Raw genomic sequence first — 20051 nt, forward strand, 5'->3', positions numbered from 1 at the left:
TGACTTAGGTGCTGGGGTAGAAGACAGTGGCAGTTTCTCCTGAGGCCTCAGGACCTCACATTCCAAAGGCCTCACCATAAATACTTGCTAGATACAGTGGAGGATGTTTTGTTGTTTTTTTCTAGTGAAGGGGTCAGAAGAGAAAGGGAGAAGTAAGCCTAACATAGGAATGCACTGGGGAGAAGAGAAACTCTATGATTTATGGAGATGCTACTAAAAACTGGAAATGTGAGGGTAAGTGGGCAGGTGTGGGCGAAAGAGACTCCTAAGAGCCGAATAAAGCACCATGGAGAAAGAAAATGGGGGAGACACATTGTCCTGGGTGGGAACAGGAAGCACCTGTGGAGATGGAGAAATGGGCAAATGTCTCAGCAACACAAGTCCTGTGTTATGGACACGTGCGCATCGCAAGGGCCGGTACAGAGGATCGTGAGCACTAAGCCACGCTGGGAGAGACATGTGCAATGTTTGGAAACATCTAGAAATGTACAAACCAGCCCAGCTAGTGTTGCTCAGTGGTTGAGTGTTGACCTATAAACCAGGAGATCACAGATGGATTCCCAGTCAGGGCACATGCCAGGGTTGTAAGGCTCAATCCCCAGTGGGGGCCATGTAGGAGGCAGCCGATCAATGATTCTCTTTCATCATTGATGTTTCTCTCTCTCTCCCTCTCCCTTCCTCTGAAATCAGTAAAAAACATACATTTGTGATTTTTTTATTATTATTTTTAAAATATATATATTTTTATTATTTTTTTTAAATATATTTTATTGATTTTTCACAGAGAGGAAGGGAGAGGGAGAGAGAGAGAAATATAAATGATGAGAGAGAGTCATTGCCCGACTGCCTCCTGCACACCCCACAATGGGGATTGAGCCTGCAACCCAGGCATATGCCCTTGACCAGAACTGAATTCCAGACCCTTCGGTCTGAAGGCCAACACTCTATCCACTGAGCCAAACCAGCTAGGGCTTTTAAAAAATATACAAACCATTCCTCTTCAGGCCTTTTTTTAATGGCAAATTCTAAGATACAAAGGTGTGTGTGTCTCTTGCAGTATTAAGATAAAATGGTTTATTTATATAGTTTGAGTCTGTAATTTTTGATCTATTGATAGATCAGTTCATTCAAATATCAACGTGTCTTTATTAAAAGCTCAGGTATCATTTTAGAAACTAAATGTAAGAAGCAGAAAAATTTCATAAAAATAAAAGCATGGTTTGGTAATTAGCAAATTCTTCTCACTATCCTCTTTGAATGTGAGAAGAAACCTGACCCAACTTAAAAAAAAACAAAAAAAAACAACCCACAAAAAACAAATGATCACATTTTCTTCAGTCTTCCCTACATTTATGGTATAGATCCACTACAAATACCCATTAAGACCTCTGGAGTTTTATGGCATTTTACAGTGTTTGCATTCCAAACAATGTGGTCTCACTGTCTTTAATTTTTTTTCCTACCAAAGGTTTTTTTTTCCAATCAGAAATTATTTTGAAAAAACTCTCTTAATGTTAATTGATTTCACAGGTTAACCAAACGCATTAGAAAAATAATCCTGTTCTGCCAAATATAACAGTTGCATGATATTATGTGGTTTCCTGCCTTAAAAAATATGTACACACACAGAACCTGTAGTGGGCCTCGATAGGAAGAGAGAAACCAGAATGCTGTTTGGGTCCGGCTGTCAGAACCAGGAGGATTGACTGGCCCGCGTCCCCTGAGAGCAGGGAAATGCTCCTTTCTCTTTTGTGCCCCGCGCAATGTAACCAAAGCACCTGGAGGAACTGTCCGCCCTACAAACAAGTGTGATAGATAATTCCTCACTGAAATGTGGCCTCTTTATACCTTTGATAAAAGGAATACTTTTATTTTATGCAACTAGCAGGGGATGAGATGCTGGGGCACACAAGGGACACATTCTCCAACGTGGAGAGGCAATTTTATTCAGCAGTTGCAGAGTGTCGCCATAGGTCATGGGTTACAGGGGATGCAAAGAGGAATAAGACAGAGGAAAAGTGGCCATGCTGCCTGCTAATAGATTTGGCCCTCGCGCTGTAAGCAGCAGGAAGCAGTTGAAAGTGTAAAGAAGGATTGAAAACCAGATGTATGTTTCGAAAATGTCAACAGTGGCAGCGGTGTGGGGGATGGGAGGGGCAGGATGAGAAGTCAGCTGGCGCCTGCTGTGGTCCAGGGAGGAGAGGCTGAAGGACTGGCGGGGACAGTGGTAACGGAGGAGCAGGGAGAGATTGGAAGGGTACTATTGAGGTAGAAGTGGCAGCATGTTAGGATGGCTTGGATGGAAGGGGAGAAAAATCAGGTCTGACTTTAGGATTTCCAGTATTTTTGTTGTTGCTTGTTTTTATGTTAATCACTGATATTTTAACAGAGAGTGGAAGAGTGAAAGGGAGGGAGGAGAGACAGAGAGAAACTTTGATGTGAAAGAGACACATTGATTGGTTGCTTCCCATACATGCCCCAACCGGGGCCAGGGATTGAGCCTACAACGGAGGTGCGTGACTGTGACCAGAATTGAACCTGTGACCCTTCAGTCCGAGGACCTACACTCCAACCACTGAACCAAACAGGTTAGGGCAGGATTTCCAGTTTTGATGGTTAGCAATTATTGAGTGAACATAGAGAGAGGTACTGGAGAAGGAACAGTAATTAATTTGGTTTTGGATAATTTCAGGCAGAGACGCTTACAAGACACCTCAGAGAAAGGTCCAATGACTGGCAGCTGGAAATAGAGGTGGAGGCAGAAGGTGTTTGCTTGGCAGTCCACGTCGGAGAAGAAAATCTCCCAGGAGAAGAATAGAGTAAAAGAGAGGGCTGAGCATGCAGCGCCCTGGGGCACTATTGTTTAAGGAATGGGCAAGAGAAAAGGAGTCTGAGAATAAGACAGACAAAGAACAGTACGAGGGGTGGGAGGATACAGGGAGGAGTAAGATCCTAAAATCAGTCAAGGGGAAAAGCAGGGGAGGGAAATGGGAATCCACTGTCATCGTTTCTGAAGATGGAGCCTGCGATGAGATGGGTGGCTCACTGATGACCGAGAGAAAGGAGTATCAGGCAGATGGAGCATGTGAGGGCTGATCTCAGCATGTGGGGGATCGAGTGGAGGAGAGTTCTGCTGAGGTAGGTGGAGCATGGATGTCACTTCAAAGCCTGGACGTCGGCATGGAGACAGGTTATCCCTGGATGGTGGCTCTGGGGGGGATTTCCTTTTTTGATATATTTTTTGCATTTGCCAGTTTTCTAAAAAGCATGTGCATTGTTTTAATAATCAGAACAAAGCAAAGAAATGAAATGAAAAGGAAGCCAGTTTTTAGGGAATTTGGCGGCATGGTGTCCTCGATCTTGAGAAATAGATGGAAGTGGAAAGAGGTTGGAGTTGGGGTCCTCTGCTGATTCTGCCCACACTGGCTAGGTGACCCCGAGAATGACTTCCAGAGCTCCCCTCTGAGCCTGGCCTCCTGACCTGTAAACAAAGGAGCTGGGCTGGAAACCATGAAGGTGGGTCTAGATGTAGAAATCTGGGGTCTGGCTTGTGATGTGAGAATAAGTTCTCAAATAGAGTAGATAAAACGGATATTTAAGGAAACCCTGTAATGCATTTTGTGAAGAACAATTATTTCATAATGCAAATATTCATTCCAGTTTCTGTTTTATAATTTCTGATCTTGTTTATCTGCATTTCTGTTTTTTAAATATGTTTTTATTGATTTCTAGAGAGAGGAAGGGAAAGGGGGAGAGAGAAACATCCATGGGTTGCCTCCTGTACATCTTCTACTAGGGATTGAGCCCACAATCCTGTATGTGCCCCAACCAGGACTCGAACCTGCGACCTCTCCTTGCATAGGATGATGCTCAACCAACTGAGCCACACCGACCAGACCTATCTGCATTTCTTAACAGTGAGGAAGAATAATTATTTTATAATGCAAAGAATCACTCCAATTTATATGTTTTATAATTTCTGATCTTGTTTATCTGCTTTTCTTAAACACCTACATCGATTATAATACCTATCTTTGCATTCTTTTCATTATACCTTCTGTTTTAAAAATAAAATCCAGTCCCTACCACAGCATCTCCTCTGTGCGCTAATCAAGGCAGAGAATAGCATTTTGTGGGTGAGGCCTGAAGGCTTCAGTTGCCCAGACTAAATGTTTACTGCTTCCTTGAGAGTGCCCGAGGACATAAAGTTTTTATGGAGCAATTATCGCAGGCACTGAGGAAATAAAAGCATCAGGCTATATTTCATATCCATACCCTCTTCCATGTGATGAGTGGTCTGGTATGGACATTTCTTAGTTGTTTCGGTTTCGGGTGCTTTTAGGCAATGCACGGCCATGGAAATTAGTGGCCAAAGGCCCAGGCAGTGAAAAACATTAGACCAGACCTAACAAAAAGGGTAGGGAAAAGCCAAGAAGTCGTTTAGGAATAAAAATCCTAGGACATTAAAGTTCAAAAGCACCTTGAAGGTCCTCCTGGGACAAAGTCCTGCTGGAAGTGGGTGCCTGTCTACAAGTGGGTGTCCCACCTGTCCTAGGGCAACGATTTTCAACAACCTCTTCATCTCATGGCACATCCAAACCAATTACTAAAATTCTGAGGCACATGGAAAAATAAATTCTATGTTTTGCTGATCTTACAAAAAAACAAAGGTTGTCATTTTTTTTATTTGACAATCTAAGGGAAAAGAGGCCAGTGCCCCTGACTAAGTCAGGTACTGCGTGTTTTAACAATTCTTGTGGCACACCAGTCAAAAAATTACTGCTCTAGGGCAACACCCAGGATTTCATGAGACAGGTATTTTGACAGCTAAATATTTACTGGAAAGTTCTTCTGCATCCTGACCTGAAATCTGCCTTCCTGACACCCACCCCTTTGGCCCAGTTCTGCCCTCAGTGTGAAACCACTTGAGATTATTATGCGACTGCTCATCCTTGGAATGTTATAGCCTAAATGGCAGCTTTATCTTCCCTTTCTTAAACACTTCTCACGAAGCATGAGGTCTGTTAGCCTATCATGAATATAATAAAGTTCATTTGAATCCTTGTTTAAAAACTTAGGCCTGGCATACGATGTTTCATTTTATGTAACAGCAGACTCTCTGGCTGCAGTGGAATACAGCTCTTAACTGGCCTCCATTTAACCCACTTGTTGGATTAGTCAATGTTCTCTGGTGCCCTGAGAAACATCCTGGCTCATGCTCACAGCAGGTAGAATGCTCACGGCCAGTTGGCTGTTCTTGGGGGGGGTCTACATAACTTCTGATCTTACATGTTGACCAGTATGTTGACCAAGTCCCAGCTACATTTATTCTCAAACATTGCGTGCCAGTGTTTTGATTACTGTAGTTCCATAATCAAAGAGTATATAAACCAATATAATACAAATGTGAGTAGAAGAGTTGTTTCTAGAACGCGTTAAAGTTTTAGAAAGACTACTGTTTGTTCGGTTAAAAGAATGCTATCAAATGGGTAAGGGTAAGACAACTGCAAACAAAACTGAGAAAAACCGCAACAATCCAGAGGAATGTTCCACTCATTTACTTCTGCAAAGGCCTTTGCATTCACACCCCCTTTAATGTTGGCAGTGGAGATAATGCATCATAGATAAGGCTCATGCAAGACAAGCCAGGCAGAACTCTTAACAGTGAACTTCTACTCAAAGCCAGACCTTGGCCCTCCCTCAAAGATTGGTGAATGAATCTACATTTACATGCTTTAAGTTGAATTTTAAATATTTAAAGTATGTCTTCTCCTTTTTATGATTTTCAGCTTTAATCAACTTTTTCAAACAACGGATCAATTATTGGCTCTGAAGTTAGGGAGAAGGTTTCCCACTAGAGTTTATAGCTGACCTGTCTCTTGGGACACTTAAAAAGTCCATATAATCAACATCTATACAAATTGAGGTCTGGTAGAAGTCAGAGATACCAGGAACTATAGGAATTAGTAAGACTCACCAGTTACTGTTTAGTTAGATTATGTTGATATAAACCAATGAGACAACTGGGTATGTAGAGGATTTGGCAGAAGCCAGAGAACTATGGGGAAAATATACAAGAAACCCATACATAAAAGCATTAGATATAATGTTAAGGTAAAAGTACGTATTCATTGGCAGACAAGCTTTATGAAGCTGCGTATTCAAAATAATGTTCTTTGAAAAAGCAGGAGAAGAACTTTCCAGAAAGGGAGTTTATAACGAGAGAGAAAGGAGACTCAGGGAGGGAAAAGGCAAAGGGGCTTGGTTACAGAAAAACAAAAAACAGCAGGTCAGGAACAAGGCTTACAAAAATAATCATGTAAAGTTTTAGGAAGTAGTCGTCAGTGAACTAGTCCGGTTCACCAAAAATGGTTCTGATGGAAAATGACCCCATTGTTACAACTGAAAAAACAGGAGCAAGCTTTAGGATCCCAGACAGATAATCTAACTGAAGCTATGTGAACTGAATGAACCATTTCTTGACATTACTAAAACATTCTAGTAAGAAAAAATATTTGCAGTTAAAAGGCGCACCATTTCAGAAGAGCTCATCCAAGGATGAGAAACAGACATCCCTTAAGGGTTTGCATTATAGCTCACTACTTGATGACTTGACTTTATATAGTACTTTGCCACTGATGAAGGGCTACTACATATATACTTTAAAAAAAAAAATTACCGAGCCAAAACCGGTTTGGCTCAGTGGATAGAGCGTCGGCCTGCGGACTGAAGGGTCCCGGGTTCGATTCCGGTCAGGGGCATGTACCTGGGTTGCGGGCACATCCCCAGTGGGAGATGTGCAAGGGGCAGCTGATCGATGTTTCTCTCTCATCGATGTTTCTAACTCTCTATCTCTCTCCCTTCCTCTCTGTAAAAAATCAATAAATATATTTAAAAAAAAAATTACCGAAACCCTCTGAGGTAAATATAACCTTCCTATTTCACAGGTGAGAAAATCAGAACTCACAGATGTTGAATGACAAGCCCAAGCTCACACAGCTGGAAAGTTGTTGGCAGACCAGAGCCCCAGCCATTCCAATTTACAGTCTTACAAAGAGTTTGGAAAATAAATGGAAAAAGTAAACGTTTCATTAATTCCAACAATCGTTTTATGTATTCTACCCCCTTCCCTCCCTCCACAGACTGTGATCACTGGAATATCTTTTTTTCCTTTGCATTGTATCACATGCATTTATCATGACTACCTGATCTTCATATAGTTCATTTAATGACCACACAAATATTATGACATGCGAATTATTTCAGTCAAAATAATACAACGGGTGAGGTGTTACTCCATAAAACCAAAGATCAATAAGAAGATGGTTCTTAATCCATCCCGTTATTGGCCAACCAGGTTTTTGATGCTTTGTTTGTGTTTGTTTTTTGCTATTAAGATGATGTGTTTCAGTCCCTGAATGGAGAGCAGCCCCTCCCTCCAGAAACACTCTGTTCCCCTTCGCAATGCCCGTGTACTACTGTCTGCTCATTTAAATCTGTACTCCCCACTTCCTGTAGTTAATCCCTGAGAAATCAAGTGTGTGTGGATGAAAACATGTATTTTTATATTTTCCTCCTTATTACTTGCAAAGACAATTATTTTACCCAGAACACGTGCACCCTGTGATGGAACAGTGAAAGCTTTCTTAGAAACGTGGATAAAAATCAACTGAGATTGAGCAAGAAAGCAAAATGGTCTGTGTGCCATTTTAGCCGGCTCTCAAAGGACCACTCAGTCTTTTGCTTTTCTTAAAACAAACCAAGCTATGGCGACATGCATGGCACAAACTACAAGGGCGATCTGGAAGTTGATGAATTTATCTGGAAAAGCATCATTTCCCCATTGCAATGCGTGCCATTGACGACAGCCCAGATGAAATTTTAAATGAATGCAAACACAGCCGCTCTCTAGGCCAAATTCTGGGAAAACACCTCAAGAATTCCAAGTGGAAATCTTTGTAGATCCTGAGAGGCTTATATGTTGCTCCTCATTTAGAGAAACGTCAAGATACACGCCTCCGAGGACCAGGAGAGAAGGGTTATGCAACACAAGGAGATGACGCATGTGAGACCCCAAGCGATGGCTCTCTGAGTTTTAAGCAATTCCCAGTAAATGCTCTCATCACTTTGGACGCCGCACCCTCAGTCATGGCACCTCTGGGTTGCAAAGCACAGGAGGGACCACCTAGTCCTCACCCGCCTCCTAAATCCACGGATAAGGCGGGCTGGGAAGAGCACAGAAGCTTCCAGAGACAGTGTGTGCCAGAACATTTGGTTACTTCTTACCTCACTGCAGAGTGTTTGGCCCAAACCAATGCACGTACCGATCCCGGAGAGGAGCCCTGCCCCCCTCCACAGGGGCCCCGTGACTTACCCCCGGGGGCCCGGGAGCGGCACTGCCCGGTCATGGGGCTGTACTCCTGGGTTTCGTCTGCGCACACACACAGGAAGGAGCCTTCCACGTTTTCACAAAAGGCTTCGCCACACACGCCACTGAGCAGTTCGCATTCGTTCACATCTGGAAAAGGGAGCACAGACCAAGTCAGACGGGGGCCTCACTCCTTTGCTTGACCAGCTGTGCCGAGGCTGGTGGCACTGTCTGAGAAGCAGGACCCCCAGCGAGCAGTCAGGCCCTGCTACCCCTCAAGGTAGGGCTGTGCATTTGTTTGTATGAAAGAGCCATGAAAATGCAAAGCAAAGTTTCCAAATTCCAATTCTGGCTTTAAGGAACATCCCAGAACTGTGCTGCAAGCATCCTACGCACCTTTGATGCTTTAGTTTTCGCCTCCCTAACTTACTGACATAACGAGGTCTTCTATAACCCACACTCTTCCTCTCAGTCCTAATTTAAGGAAAATCACCATCACTGGCACTTTGAAAACCATACACACCTTTAAATTCATTTGTAAGAAATGGCTTTAAATCCTCTTAAATGTCTGAAAATCATTTCCTAGCAGCCAACACATCCACCATTTAACAACCAGCAGTCAGGTTGTGTAAAGACCCCATAAGTATTCACTGGGTCCCATGAATCACTCACATACAACAAACTGGTTCGATGACTCCTCACTGGTTTCGCCCTGCCTTTGAAAATCCTGTTGGTGTCCCACAGCCAAGGAACCTACTGGTGAGGGTGTCTGATTCAACACTATGCAAGTGCACAGCCCAAAAGAAAGGCTAATGCGCTGTTCCACCTGGCCCAATGCTACCTCTCACCTTTACTCCTCCCAAGAAATGTTATGAATGCAGGCCCCATGCAGCAGAGCCCCTGGCTGACACCTGAAATGCTCATGCGCTTCACGCCTTCCCCCTGTGCAACAGCGGCTTTCAGGAGCACGCTCTGAGGCCGCGAATACAAAGTTAAACATCTGAGCAATTCGCCAAACCCCTCAGAAAACAGATCCTGTGTTCACCTGCTCCGCTCAGTTAATTGAACACAAGGTTTATGTATCTTGACTTATTTGAATAGTTACTCATTTTTCCATTTCACTGCGTATATAAACAGATGAAAACCTAAATGAGCTGGGTTTCGCTTGTTAAAAGATACTGCAACATAAAGTAAAGCAACGAGTTAGGATATTTAATCAACCTAGACAGTCATAATTTAGACCAGAAGAACTGACTTTAGAAATCTGCCAGTTCACATTGATCAGTTTTAGGTCAATGTCCAATGGAACTTTGGACTTTCCGACTGGTGTCATTTACAGGGCTCCCCCATCAGGCTGCATTCATTCAACCCCAAAATATTTTTTAGTTGACTTCTAGGGGCCTAGGCACTGGGGGAAAAAACCATGAGTCAGGCGGCCCAACTCCTGACTTCATGAAGCTTATAGTCAAGTCAGGGAAGTTAATCAGATAAGCAGATAGGCCGTGATAAGTGCCAAGCACAAATAGTACATAGCACTATGAAAGCACAAGACCGTGGGCCTTCGGTGCAGGGTGGGTAGGGGAATGGTTGGGAAGGAGCTCTATCTGAAGGCTATAGAGGTGATGATAAGAGGGGGTCGAGGTGCGGGGAGGCAGTCAGGGTCCTAGTAGAAGAAACAGCATGGCCAACGGTTGGTATGATTCATCCCTTACATCCTAGAGAACACCAGTGTGGTGAGTTGCACATGACAGGTGCTCAGTTAATATTTTTGAAGGCGTGCACACACAGTCAAAAGGACACCTGCTGAGTTCCCTAAAATGACGAAAACGATTTCTTTACTAAGGGCGGCGTTGTGTGTGCCACAATGAAACATCGACACGGGCTCAGTGAATTCATCTGGCTGCCTAGAAATGAGGTCTGAGAGCTGTGTGAAGTCAGTGGCTTGGGATCCCAATAAGTGACAGTTAAACAATATTTACCGAGCACCTATGACAGGCCAACCCGGTGGAGAGAGAAAGTTCTCAGTCACATGGCGCTCACTGCCTTGGAGAAGGCGACTGCCGGCAGCACACGTGTGATTAAATTATTCCCCCCAAAAGGGTGTCCGTTCTGCAATATAATTTGCTCAAGGTATTCTGGAAGCAGGAGGAGGGTCACAGCTCAGTGAGAGGTGGCACAGGGGTGGTGTGCGGGAGGAGATGGCATCTCTCCTCCAGCTCCAGCTCCGGCAATGAGCGGAGTGAGTTCAGGCTCTGGGAAGGGATATTTGGGAGGACATTCTCAACAGAGTGAGCAAACAACAGCCAAGGAACCGCCAAGTCACACGAGCAAGCGCAAGCAGTTTTACATGGCTGGAGTGTCAAAGGTGGGGAGAGACAAGGTGAGGCAGAGAAGGTAAGTGGGGGTCAGGTCACATGACCTATTTAGTCACAATATTTGGTGAGTGTCAGATGACTTTCATCGCTGTCATGTCAGTGCACTGGAGACTAAAGCAGCAACTGGCAGTAGCGATGATGACAATGTTACCTCAAAAGCGGTTATTAGTCAAGCGATTTTTTCATTAAATTTCCAAATGCCTAGGTTTTGTCTTCCCAGTGAGATCTGGATGGGACCGGAACGAATGCTTTCATTGCAAATTTGCCACAGAATGAACAGAGCTATTTTTCTTAATTAAGAAGAATCAAGAAAACGCCTGGCTATCTGGGAAGTTTTTAATTGAAGAAACTTTCTTCTCTTTCCCATTGAATTGCTCTATGTTATACATGTGCTTCATAATGAATTTGATTTAAAGAAACCACAGCTGGTCAGAAAATGAAATGCAACATCCCCTCTTCTCATGTGCATGTGTCGGGCCATGTCCTAGACCGTGGTCAGCAAACTGCGGCTCTTTGGTCCCTTGAGTGTGGCTCTTCTTAAGCCTTAGGAGTACCCTAATTAAGTTAATAACAATGTACCTACCTATATAGTTTAAGTTTAAAAAACTTGGCTCTCAAAAGAAATTTCAATCGTTGTACTGTTGATATTTGGCTCTGTTGACTAATGAGTTTGCCGACCACTGTCCTAGGACGTCTGATGACATTCAAGATTCCTTCGCCCGTCCATCAGAGGAGTGAAGAAATGCAGTTGCCCAATCCAATGCATCACTCCTGGGTGTCATTCCTGGAAACCGAAATTCCTGCCAACACCCCTCCTTACAGGCACTGCCTGAGGAGGTGCCCAGTGAAGACAGGCAAGCTCTGCCCCACACCAGACTCTGTTTCCGGTGCAGGAGGGGCTTGAGAGTTCTGCACACCCAGCTAAGAGCTTAAACAGATGTTCTCCCTACTACACGTCTAAATTCAAAGTTACACGTCTAGACTTCTTAATGTCCCTGGCCATTTCAGAAGCCATAGGACCTTTTCGTACATCCCCACATTATGTGACAACATCCAATCACGATGAAATTCTGTCTGGATTACCTTGCTGGTAGTCTCTCCTGTTGTTGATAGCTTTGGTTTCTTTTCCATGTGGAGATAGGAAGCGTGTTGGGAGGAAAAAAGTCTAAAAACTCACCCACACACCCTTGCCCATCCTGCGGGGCCTGAAAGCCCTGATAACAGAGGCAGCGGAAGGAGCCGGCCGTATTGTCACAAAACCCGTGCCTGTCACAGACAGTGTTGTTTACACACTCATCAATATCTGCAAAAAAGACACAAAACACAGACTGACAAACACCAGGTAGGAATGGATACACAGGCGCTTCCACACACCCCGGTTAGTATGACATGATCATGGTTACACAGAATGAACTTTAAAAACATTTTACACAGCAATAAAATGTTTTGATGGAAATGTCTCACTAGACAAAACACTGGGTTCTAGGAGAAAACATTTACTTTTTTCTCAGGAAATGTTTTCAAACGGAAACAATGGCTACAATGGTCACACTCAGTTATTTTCTCAATGTTTTTAATTCTTTATTTTGAAGGAGAACTGTCTCTCTCTACAGGGGACATATGGGAAGGTACTGCCACCTGTGTTGATTGTGGTAAATACTAAACCGTTCTATCTGCAGAGTTGGGGGCTGAAAGAAGCTGTTGCCTGCCTGGGCAATGGTTACTCAACTCCATGGATGGCCTTGATCAAGTCTAGCCAGTATTCCCAAGAGAGGGAAGAGAAGAAGGAGGGGGGAGGAGAGGAGAGGTAGAAAGCAGAGGGGAAGGAGAGGAGAGAGAGGGGGGAAGTGGGGAGGAAGAGAGAAGAAGAGCAGGGAAGAGGAAGTGGGAAGGGACAGAGAATCTGATGAGTCCAGCGGTGTAACCACTGAACTCATGTAGCCACTCAAGGTCTTCAATGTTAATGCTGCTCCACCTGACCAGCCAGTGGCCAAACCTGTAAATCCATTTTGTTCTGTATAAATTTTGTGATAGATAGTGGTCCCTGGCCTCTTCTTGCCCCCCATTAATAAAAGTCTATACTAATAAAAGGGTAATATGCTAATTTGGGTGAACATCTTCTAGATGTCCATTCAGACACCCATCCGGACAAAGCCACAGTGGCTGCAAGGCCCGGGACTCATAGCAGCTGTGGGCTCAGGCAGCTGCGAGGCCCAGGGCTCACGGCAGCCACCGCGACTGGCAATGGCAGCAGCAGCAGGGTGATAGAGGCGGCGCCTTACCCTGATCATCCTGGTCGCCTCCGTAGAGGGAGGCCAGACTGCGGCTTAGGCCCACTCCCCTTGGGGAACGGGCCTAAGCCATCAGTAGGACATCCCCTGAGGGCTCCCGGACTGTGAGAGGGGGCAGGCCAGGCTAAGGAACACACCCCTCCAGTGCATGAATTTTCGTGCACCAGACCTCTAGTGTTCTCATGAAAGTGATGTCTCAATGACAAAGTCACAAACGGACTGTTAGATATAGTTCTTCTTTATCTTCTTCTTAAGTTTCCCTGCCATTCTTTCATTTCTGACCTCCTGCTTACTGTGCACTCCCTTCTGTCCTGTCCGCCTCTGGACCTCACAGTCCCAAAATACAGGTTTTGGGAGAAATAGTTAAGATAATGCAATGACTGTATCCAAATCTGGTAGAAGGTAGTATTTTTATGTTCAAATAATGAAACAAGAAAACTAACAATAAAGGAAATGATGGGCTAAATTGCACTTGACAGAATTTGGTTTTTGAGAGTTAATGTTAATAAAATTGAGCTTTTCTTGTTTTAATCTTTTTAAGCGGATTCCAAGAAACTTTCTAAGGAAAAATTCAGCGATTTTCGGCAGCTGTCTCACTTCCCTTCCTGATGTTCCAACACTGACGCCATCACGTTCAGAGACTGTCTCACTTTTTGAATTGCAAAATATGAGTGACTGCATCAGAGTTGTCCTAATTTTCACAACTCAAAGAAGACTTTCAAGGCTGGGGCCTTTCTCCCAGCCCCATCCTTTTCCCTGGAGTCCAAACTACTCAGCATCTTCCACTATACACCCCCTCCCCCCCATCCCCTTCCCTCACTGCCTTGGAGAAGTTTGACCTTGATGTCACCCAGTGTCCTTTTCCATTCTTTTTACCACTGTAATATGTCCACAAAAAACCCAAAACCCCACAAAATTGTCTACAATCGTTGCCTTTATTTCCTAATATAGCTTACCAGTAAATAAAATAATAGCAATGATACTAATATTAATAACAATATGGGTGTGTTTCTAGGATCACTGTGATGATTAAACAAAATAACACACATAAAATGTTACTTTTAGAACATTGCCTGGCATGTAGCATAAGGAAGCATCCAGTACGGGTCAGTTATTATTACTATTACTATTCCTCTTAATCATTAATGACTTACTTCCTGACTCTATCTCTCAAAACCCCTCAGAAAAACCATCTACAGACCCATTATTAAATCCCATGATCATTTGCCAATCAGTCACCATCACCCGTGACCTCCACATCTGGTCAACACCCCCTCCTTTACAGAACTCTCTCTCTTTTCATAACCAGACAAACCATTGTTCTCATTCTACCTGTAACCACTATGGTTGGCCCTCACCTGGCACAGCCTGAATGAAGGTGGCACCTGCCAGGGCTCAGGCCTCAGTCCTCCCCTCTCCACCCTTTCCGCACCTTCCCAACTGCAAAGACCAAGGTCCTCAGAATGAATCCCAGTTCCTCCTCTCCAGCCAGGATCCTTCATATTCAAAATCATCCATTTACCCATTTGACCTTCTGCTGTAATGTCAAACTTATCAAGTCTGAAACCTACTAAACTACACTGTCTTCCTCCTAAACTGTACTTCCTGACCTTAGTGAGAAATCTTTCATCTTTTAGGCTTCCATTTTTCCCCCCTCTATCGAACACAAAGAAGACACTCCATAGATTTGTTCTGATAGATTTTCAATGTCAGCATGAGGCTGGGATGACAGCTATTTACTGATCACAACCATGCGAGGAGTAACTGCATGTGTCCTCAAATCACTTGACACAGGCCACTGTTAATTTTAGACTTTCTGGGAGGGACATTTGTCAGGCGATGACACCACTTGTCAAACTATAGGACATAAGGGCTGGAAAGAAATTCAGAAATGCTTCCATTACCACTTTTATACTGATTTCCCAGGCTTCCTCCAGGGCCAGCCTCCATCCATTAGAGACATTTCTCTAATAACTGTTGGACATGTTCATCATAAATGAACTTATTTCCACTCCCGCCTCACATCTCCTCCATTTCACCTATATCCCCTTCAGCAGAGAATCCAACCAGTCACCCAAACCAGAAACCTTAGTCACCCTTCTCTTGCACCTCCACCCCCATCCCTCCAGTCATACCCTTTAATCTCCAGTCTTGCCTCCCTCCCTCTAAACTGTTCTCTACCGAACTGCAATCCTGTTGGTGACATCCTCTTGCTCAGAATGTCCAATATCTCCTCTAGGCTGGAGGATACCAAGCACGCTCCTCCGCAGAGCACAGAGCGCCCTTCATCATCTGGCTCCTGGCTGCCAGTCTGGCCCTCGTCCTCAGCCAGCCTTCTTCCCAATAAATGCTCCATCCCCACCAGCATTCTAGAGTTCTTTGAAGACCCTATGGCCTTTAATTTCTCGCTGACTTGGTGCATACTCCTTCCTCCACTAGAAACTCTCCCCCCAACCTGCTTTGCTCAAAGCTCCTCTGGCTTCTCAGGAGTCGATCCAGGGGCCACTTCTTCTGTGGCAGCTTCCATAGCTCCTCCCATTGCAGACTTCAGGGCCCCTGCTCTCTGCTCCCAGAGCACGTTGTGCAATTGTTGTGCTTATCAGGGCTACTTTTCGGGGTGGGGGACCTCACCAGCACCTTATTTCCCCCCAAAAATGAGGTGGTGGATGGCAAAGAAGAAGCAGTGCTAGAAACCTGGTGGCTTTTCAGACAGATTTTTGAAATAAAATCTCTTGCCTTCCTTTTTATTAATTCCATGCTGTTACAGCAGACGGTGCTTTCTTGTTACTGATCGCCAGCTCAGGAACTGAGTGACCGACCTTAAGGTGAAGAAGTCCCGAGACAGTTATGAATAACTGGGCGTCTTGCAGTCTCAGACTTACTGTAACAGTGATTAACAAAGTTTAGATGAGCAATATTTTGGATTTGAGTGAATAGGAAAAAATAACTTGGAATGCCTGCTAGAGACTCACTCTTCAACAACTAATATTTTATAAAAATGATAGACTGTAACTCTCAGCAGTTTCATGTTTTCAACAAAGAGGTGAGGTAATCGCTTTAATAAGAAGACAACATTTGTTTCACTTCTCTGACTAATGATCTGTATTAAAAAAACACACGCTTTCATTAGATTTTTCTTTGATGTGAGCTCTCTCAGATATTTTTCCATTGTTAGTTCTGTCTATAAAGAGACTTAGAAGAACTGCTACAATTAATATTAATTCTATAAAAATAAAGCTAAATGTTAAGGTTTATGATTATATAAAAATAAAAGCCCTATCAAGATGCAGGTTTCAGAAATGGACCAGTGAAAGCCATCTGTTTTGGCTGAAGTTGAATTTTGAATATGAAACTCAATTTTGAAAGATCCAACTCTCAAAGGCTGTCTTTTCACTTAATGCAGAGTGAGTCCATGACATTACCAATTTTGCTGAGGCATCCGCAAGAACCCTGCATAGTATTATCACCAGTCACACTGCCCACATGAGTGATGAAGACGTGATTATCTAGCTATCTCTCAGTTGGCAACCCAAATGAATTAGGCATACTGCTGTAAGAATTTCTGATTCCTCATGCAAGATTTTGCTACTAATACCTGACTGAACAAAGCAGATATAAATATTACTGCTTCAATGGATATGAATTCAATAAAGAATTACACAGACCAAGGATAGTAGATCATTGATGTGAATTCTCCAATAACAACATTACATAAATGCCAGAAAGTAAAATAAAGCAGAGTCCTTCCTGGGCATCTGGAACTAGCAGGAGCTCATTTTTAAAGGAGCAGTGTTGTTAGTGACCTACAGGCCCACACTTTGAGGCACTGACCTATTTGGTAGATCCATTTTTCTCATCCATATGCTTTTTATGTAGTATCTTTTCTCAGTGGATGAAAAGTTTTTCAAAACCTATTATGACATTTTTAAATATATATATTTTTATTAATTTTAAATAGAAGAAAGGAGAGGGATAGAGAGATAAAAATACCTCCTGCCCCCCCCCTATTGGGGATAGAGCCCACAACTTGGACATGTGCCCTCACCAAGAACTGACACATGACCTCCAGGTTCTTGGGTTGATGCTCAACCACTGAACCACACTGGCCAGGCCAAAACCTGCTGACTGTTATCAGGGATTCTCCACAGAAAGCAGAACTCTAACCGTTTTCCCTCACTTCTCAAATAAGACTTAGGGCTAGACACTTGGTATCACCCTCTTGCTTACGTAAGGTGAGCTATGAAAAGGGGCAGAAGTATGCAAAGGAGGCATGATTTTCTAAAAGGGACTGGGGTCAGGTAAACCTTACTCATCAAAAAATTACAACTGTGTTCAAAGACCTCCACAATGAAATCCACAGCAAAACCTCAATAATTCCATTAGATTCTCTGAATGATGTACAGAGAAGTATGTGTATGGGGAGGAAGGAGTATTTGTGTACCTTTTGTTTTTTTCATTTAAATGATTTGGTTTTCCTTCTCTTAGTTGCATTCCTCAGTTTGTTTGTTTGCTTGTTTGTTTGTTTTAAGAAAAAGGAGCTTCTCTTTGGCACTCAGCATGTCCATCTTTCTTGATTTTCTTTTTCTTATTCTGAGCAAGACATACATCTACCTGTTGGGGGAAGCAGCTCACTGCTGAGTCTCCTGTCTGCTTCCAGGGAACTCTAGAGAGGTGGGTGATGGAACAGAGCCCCCTTGTTAGTAAGTGGATCATTCACAGAAAAATCGCCACAGTTCCTGCATGGCTCAGAAGAAAAAGCCTTCCTGTCATCAAAACATTTTCAGATGAATGATATGGTTCGTCTCAACGTGAGGGGACTTGGAAGATTACTGGCTTTGCAACCCTTCATTTTAAGAACCAGAACACTGAGGCCTAGAGAGGGCAAGTGACTTGCCTCAAGGTTATGCAACCAGTTAGTGGCAGAGCTGGCAACACGACAGAGCCCAGTGTAGGAACAATCTCCGGAATCTGAGTTTGAAGCTCCGTCCATCACGTCTTGCCTCCCACTGTGGCGATGGTTATACAACGTCAGTCCGAGAGGGTGAACGGAACTAACCAAACAGTGAGCCCAGCAAGTGCACTGGAGTTTGTTCATGACAAATATGGGAGTCAGAGGGCATATTCCTTGATTTATCGCTTATTGACTTGCAGTTTAAATCAAGTACCCCCATCTGGTCTTGAAACAAGGCCTCGTCATCAAGTATCATCATTCTTGACACTGAAATATCCGCGGTACTGCTGTGCTGAAGATGAGATTTTCCTAGGAGACCCACGGAAGAAAGGCCCGTCGGGCAATAAGGGTGTGGAAGCTGCAGGAGGTCCCAGGACCAAGTTAGCACTGATGCTCTCTGGATCTCTCCACGATAAGGAAATGATCCATCACTTTAGCCCAGGGCCCTCTTGACCAACTGGAATTGGTTACACATTTAGTGCCAGAACCTTAGGAAAATAGAGCCAAAGAAAAGGGGCTTACATTGGAAGGGAGTAGGGTTCTTGCTTCAGGAAAAATGCCGCCCTCATGCTCCTTACTGAAAGGAACGGAAGCCGACGGGAGACAGTAAGTCCCAGCCAAGAAGCGGGACTGAACAATGTTAGACCAGCTGAATCGCTGCCCAGAGGAATGTTTAAATGGCATGGCTGCTGGCCCAAGAGAGATTAAGGCCTCTCTCCCAGCAGAGGAGGAGAAGCCAGGATTAAATGGAAGATGAGCACGAGGCCTAAAGAAGAAAATAAAATTTAGCCAATAGGAAATTAAAAACTGGATTTGGAGAGGGTCCAGACAATACAATAGGATATGGAAAGAGCCTTTAAAAAACAGTGCGCTGAGGTCTGGCAACATCGGGCAGGCTGAAGAATATGGGCCTTGTGTGTTATGGAAAACAACTCCATTCTGGGAAATGGGGGCGGGCCAGGAGGCAGAAAAAGTCGCTGCCCCTGTGAGAGTTTGACTGCCATGCTGCTGCCTGACAGAGAAGGTGGGAAACCCTGGGGACCTCAATGGTCACAAGTACGTTTTGAAAGCTAGCAACCTAAGATAAGCAACAGAAATGACAGAGGTAAGAAAGTTACTTCAGGTCCAACTTTCTAGCATGTAAATTCTAGGAATCAAGGCTGCCCAATGAGTAATCCCTTTTTTTTTTTTAATTCAGCCTTGAAATTCACTACTTTTCAAAGTTTACTTAAATTACCCTGTAACAACCACCAGGAGCAGCCTCCCATTTGGTTTCTAGAAACAGCTAGAGGTTCTAGAGAAACTAAACCAAAACGTTGCTTTGATTTAATTAACATCATGTGGACAATGTATATTCGCCATTCATAAAATCCTAATGAAAACCACCCTAAAATCACAAGTGACATCCTAGTCATCATATCCAAAACCATGAGACATCCTTGATGACCTCCTTGCACCCTATCATCACGCTCTTCGAATTTTATCTCTTGGTTCCATCTCCAATCTCTCCCCTCCCCACCATCCTTATTCAGGGCATCACCATCTCTCACCAGAATTCCTACAATGGCTTTCATCTGGGTCTAGTGCTTCCAGCCACTCATTGCCACTCCAATGCCATTCTCCATAATGAGAGAATGATTTACTATTTGAAACACTCAACCAAATAATTCCCCCTTAGACTTCTGCAGGTTTTCTCCATGGATAATAGTGTAAAACCCTTGCCACATGCCCTATGGAGCTCATCCATACGTAGTATCTCAAGGTACTTGCTTTTCTAGGGGGACCCTCTGTCCCTGGGATCCAAGGGGCTAAATGCTCCTGGGTTTCCTCTTAATCCTTAATCTCTTTGACTTGACCGCTAGATTTTGAAGTTTCATGGTGTCTAGTCCTAGGCCCTCTTTTCTTCTCATTATATGATGTCTCTTAGCAGCCTCATTCATTCTAGTAACTCCCACTGCCGTCTACAGCTGACCACTCCCAGTTGTATCTCCAAACCTAAACTTCTCGTCCAAGAACTAAATCTAACTTGATGCAATTGCCTACCTGACGTACCCACAAGAGTATTT

The 20051-nt window shown here is 43.8% G+C and overlaps 1 protein-coding gene across 1 annotated transcript in view; it reads right to left on the reverse strand.

The window, feature by feature from the left end:
• LTBP1 (latent transforming growth factor beta binding protein 1) overlaps nucleotides 1-20051 on the reverse strand; it is a 196666-nt gene that overhangs the window by 30104 nt on the left and 146511 nt on the right. The window contains exons 20-21 of the mRNA XM_006767564.2: nucleotides 11921-12046; nucleotides 8375-8518 (exon numbers count right to left, since the gene is read on the reverse strand). Coding sequence (XP_006767627.1) covers nucleotides 8375-8518; nucleotides 11921-12046 — 270 coding nt within the window. The remainder of the gene's footprint in view (nucleotides 1-8374; nucleotides 8519-11920; nucleotides 12047-20051) is intronic.

Source organism: Myotis davidii, unplaced genomic scaffold, assembly GCF_000327345.1.
Source record: "Myotis davidii unplaced genomic scaffold, ASM32734v1 scaffold238, whole genome shotgun sequence".
In the NCBI taxonomy this organism is placed as follows: Eukaryota; Metazoa; Chordata; class Mammalia; order Chiroptera; family Vespertilionidae; genus Myotis; species Myotis davidii.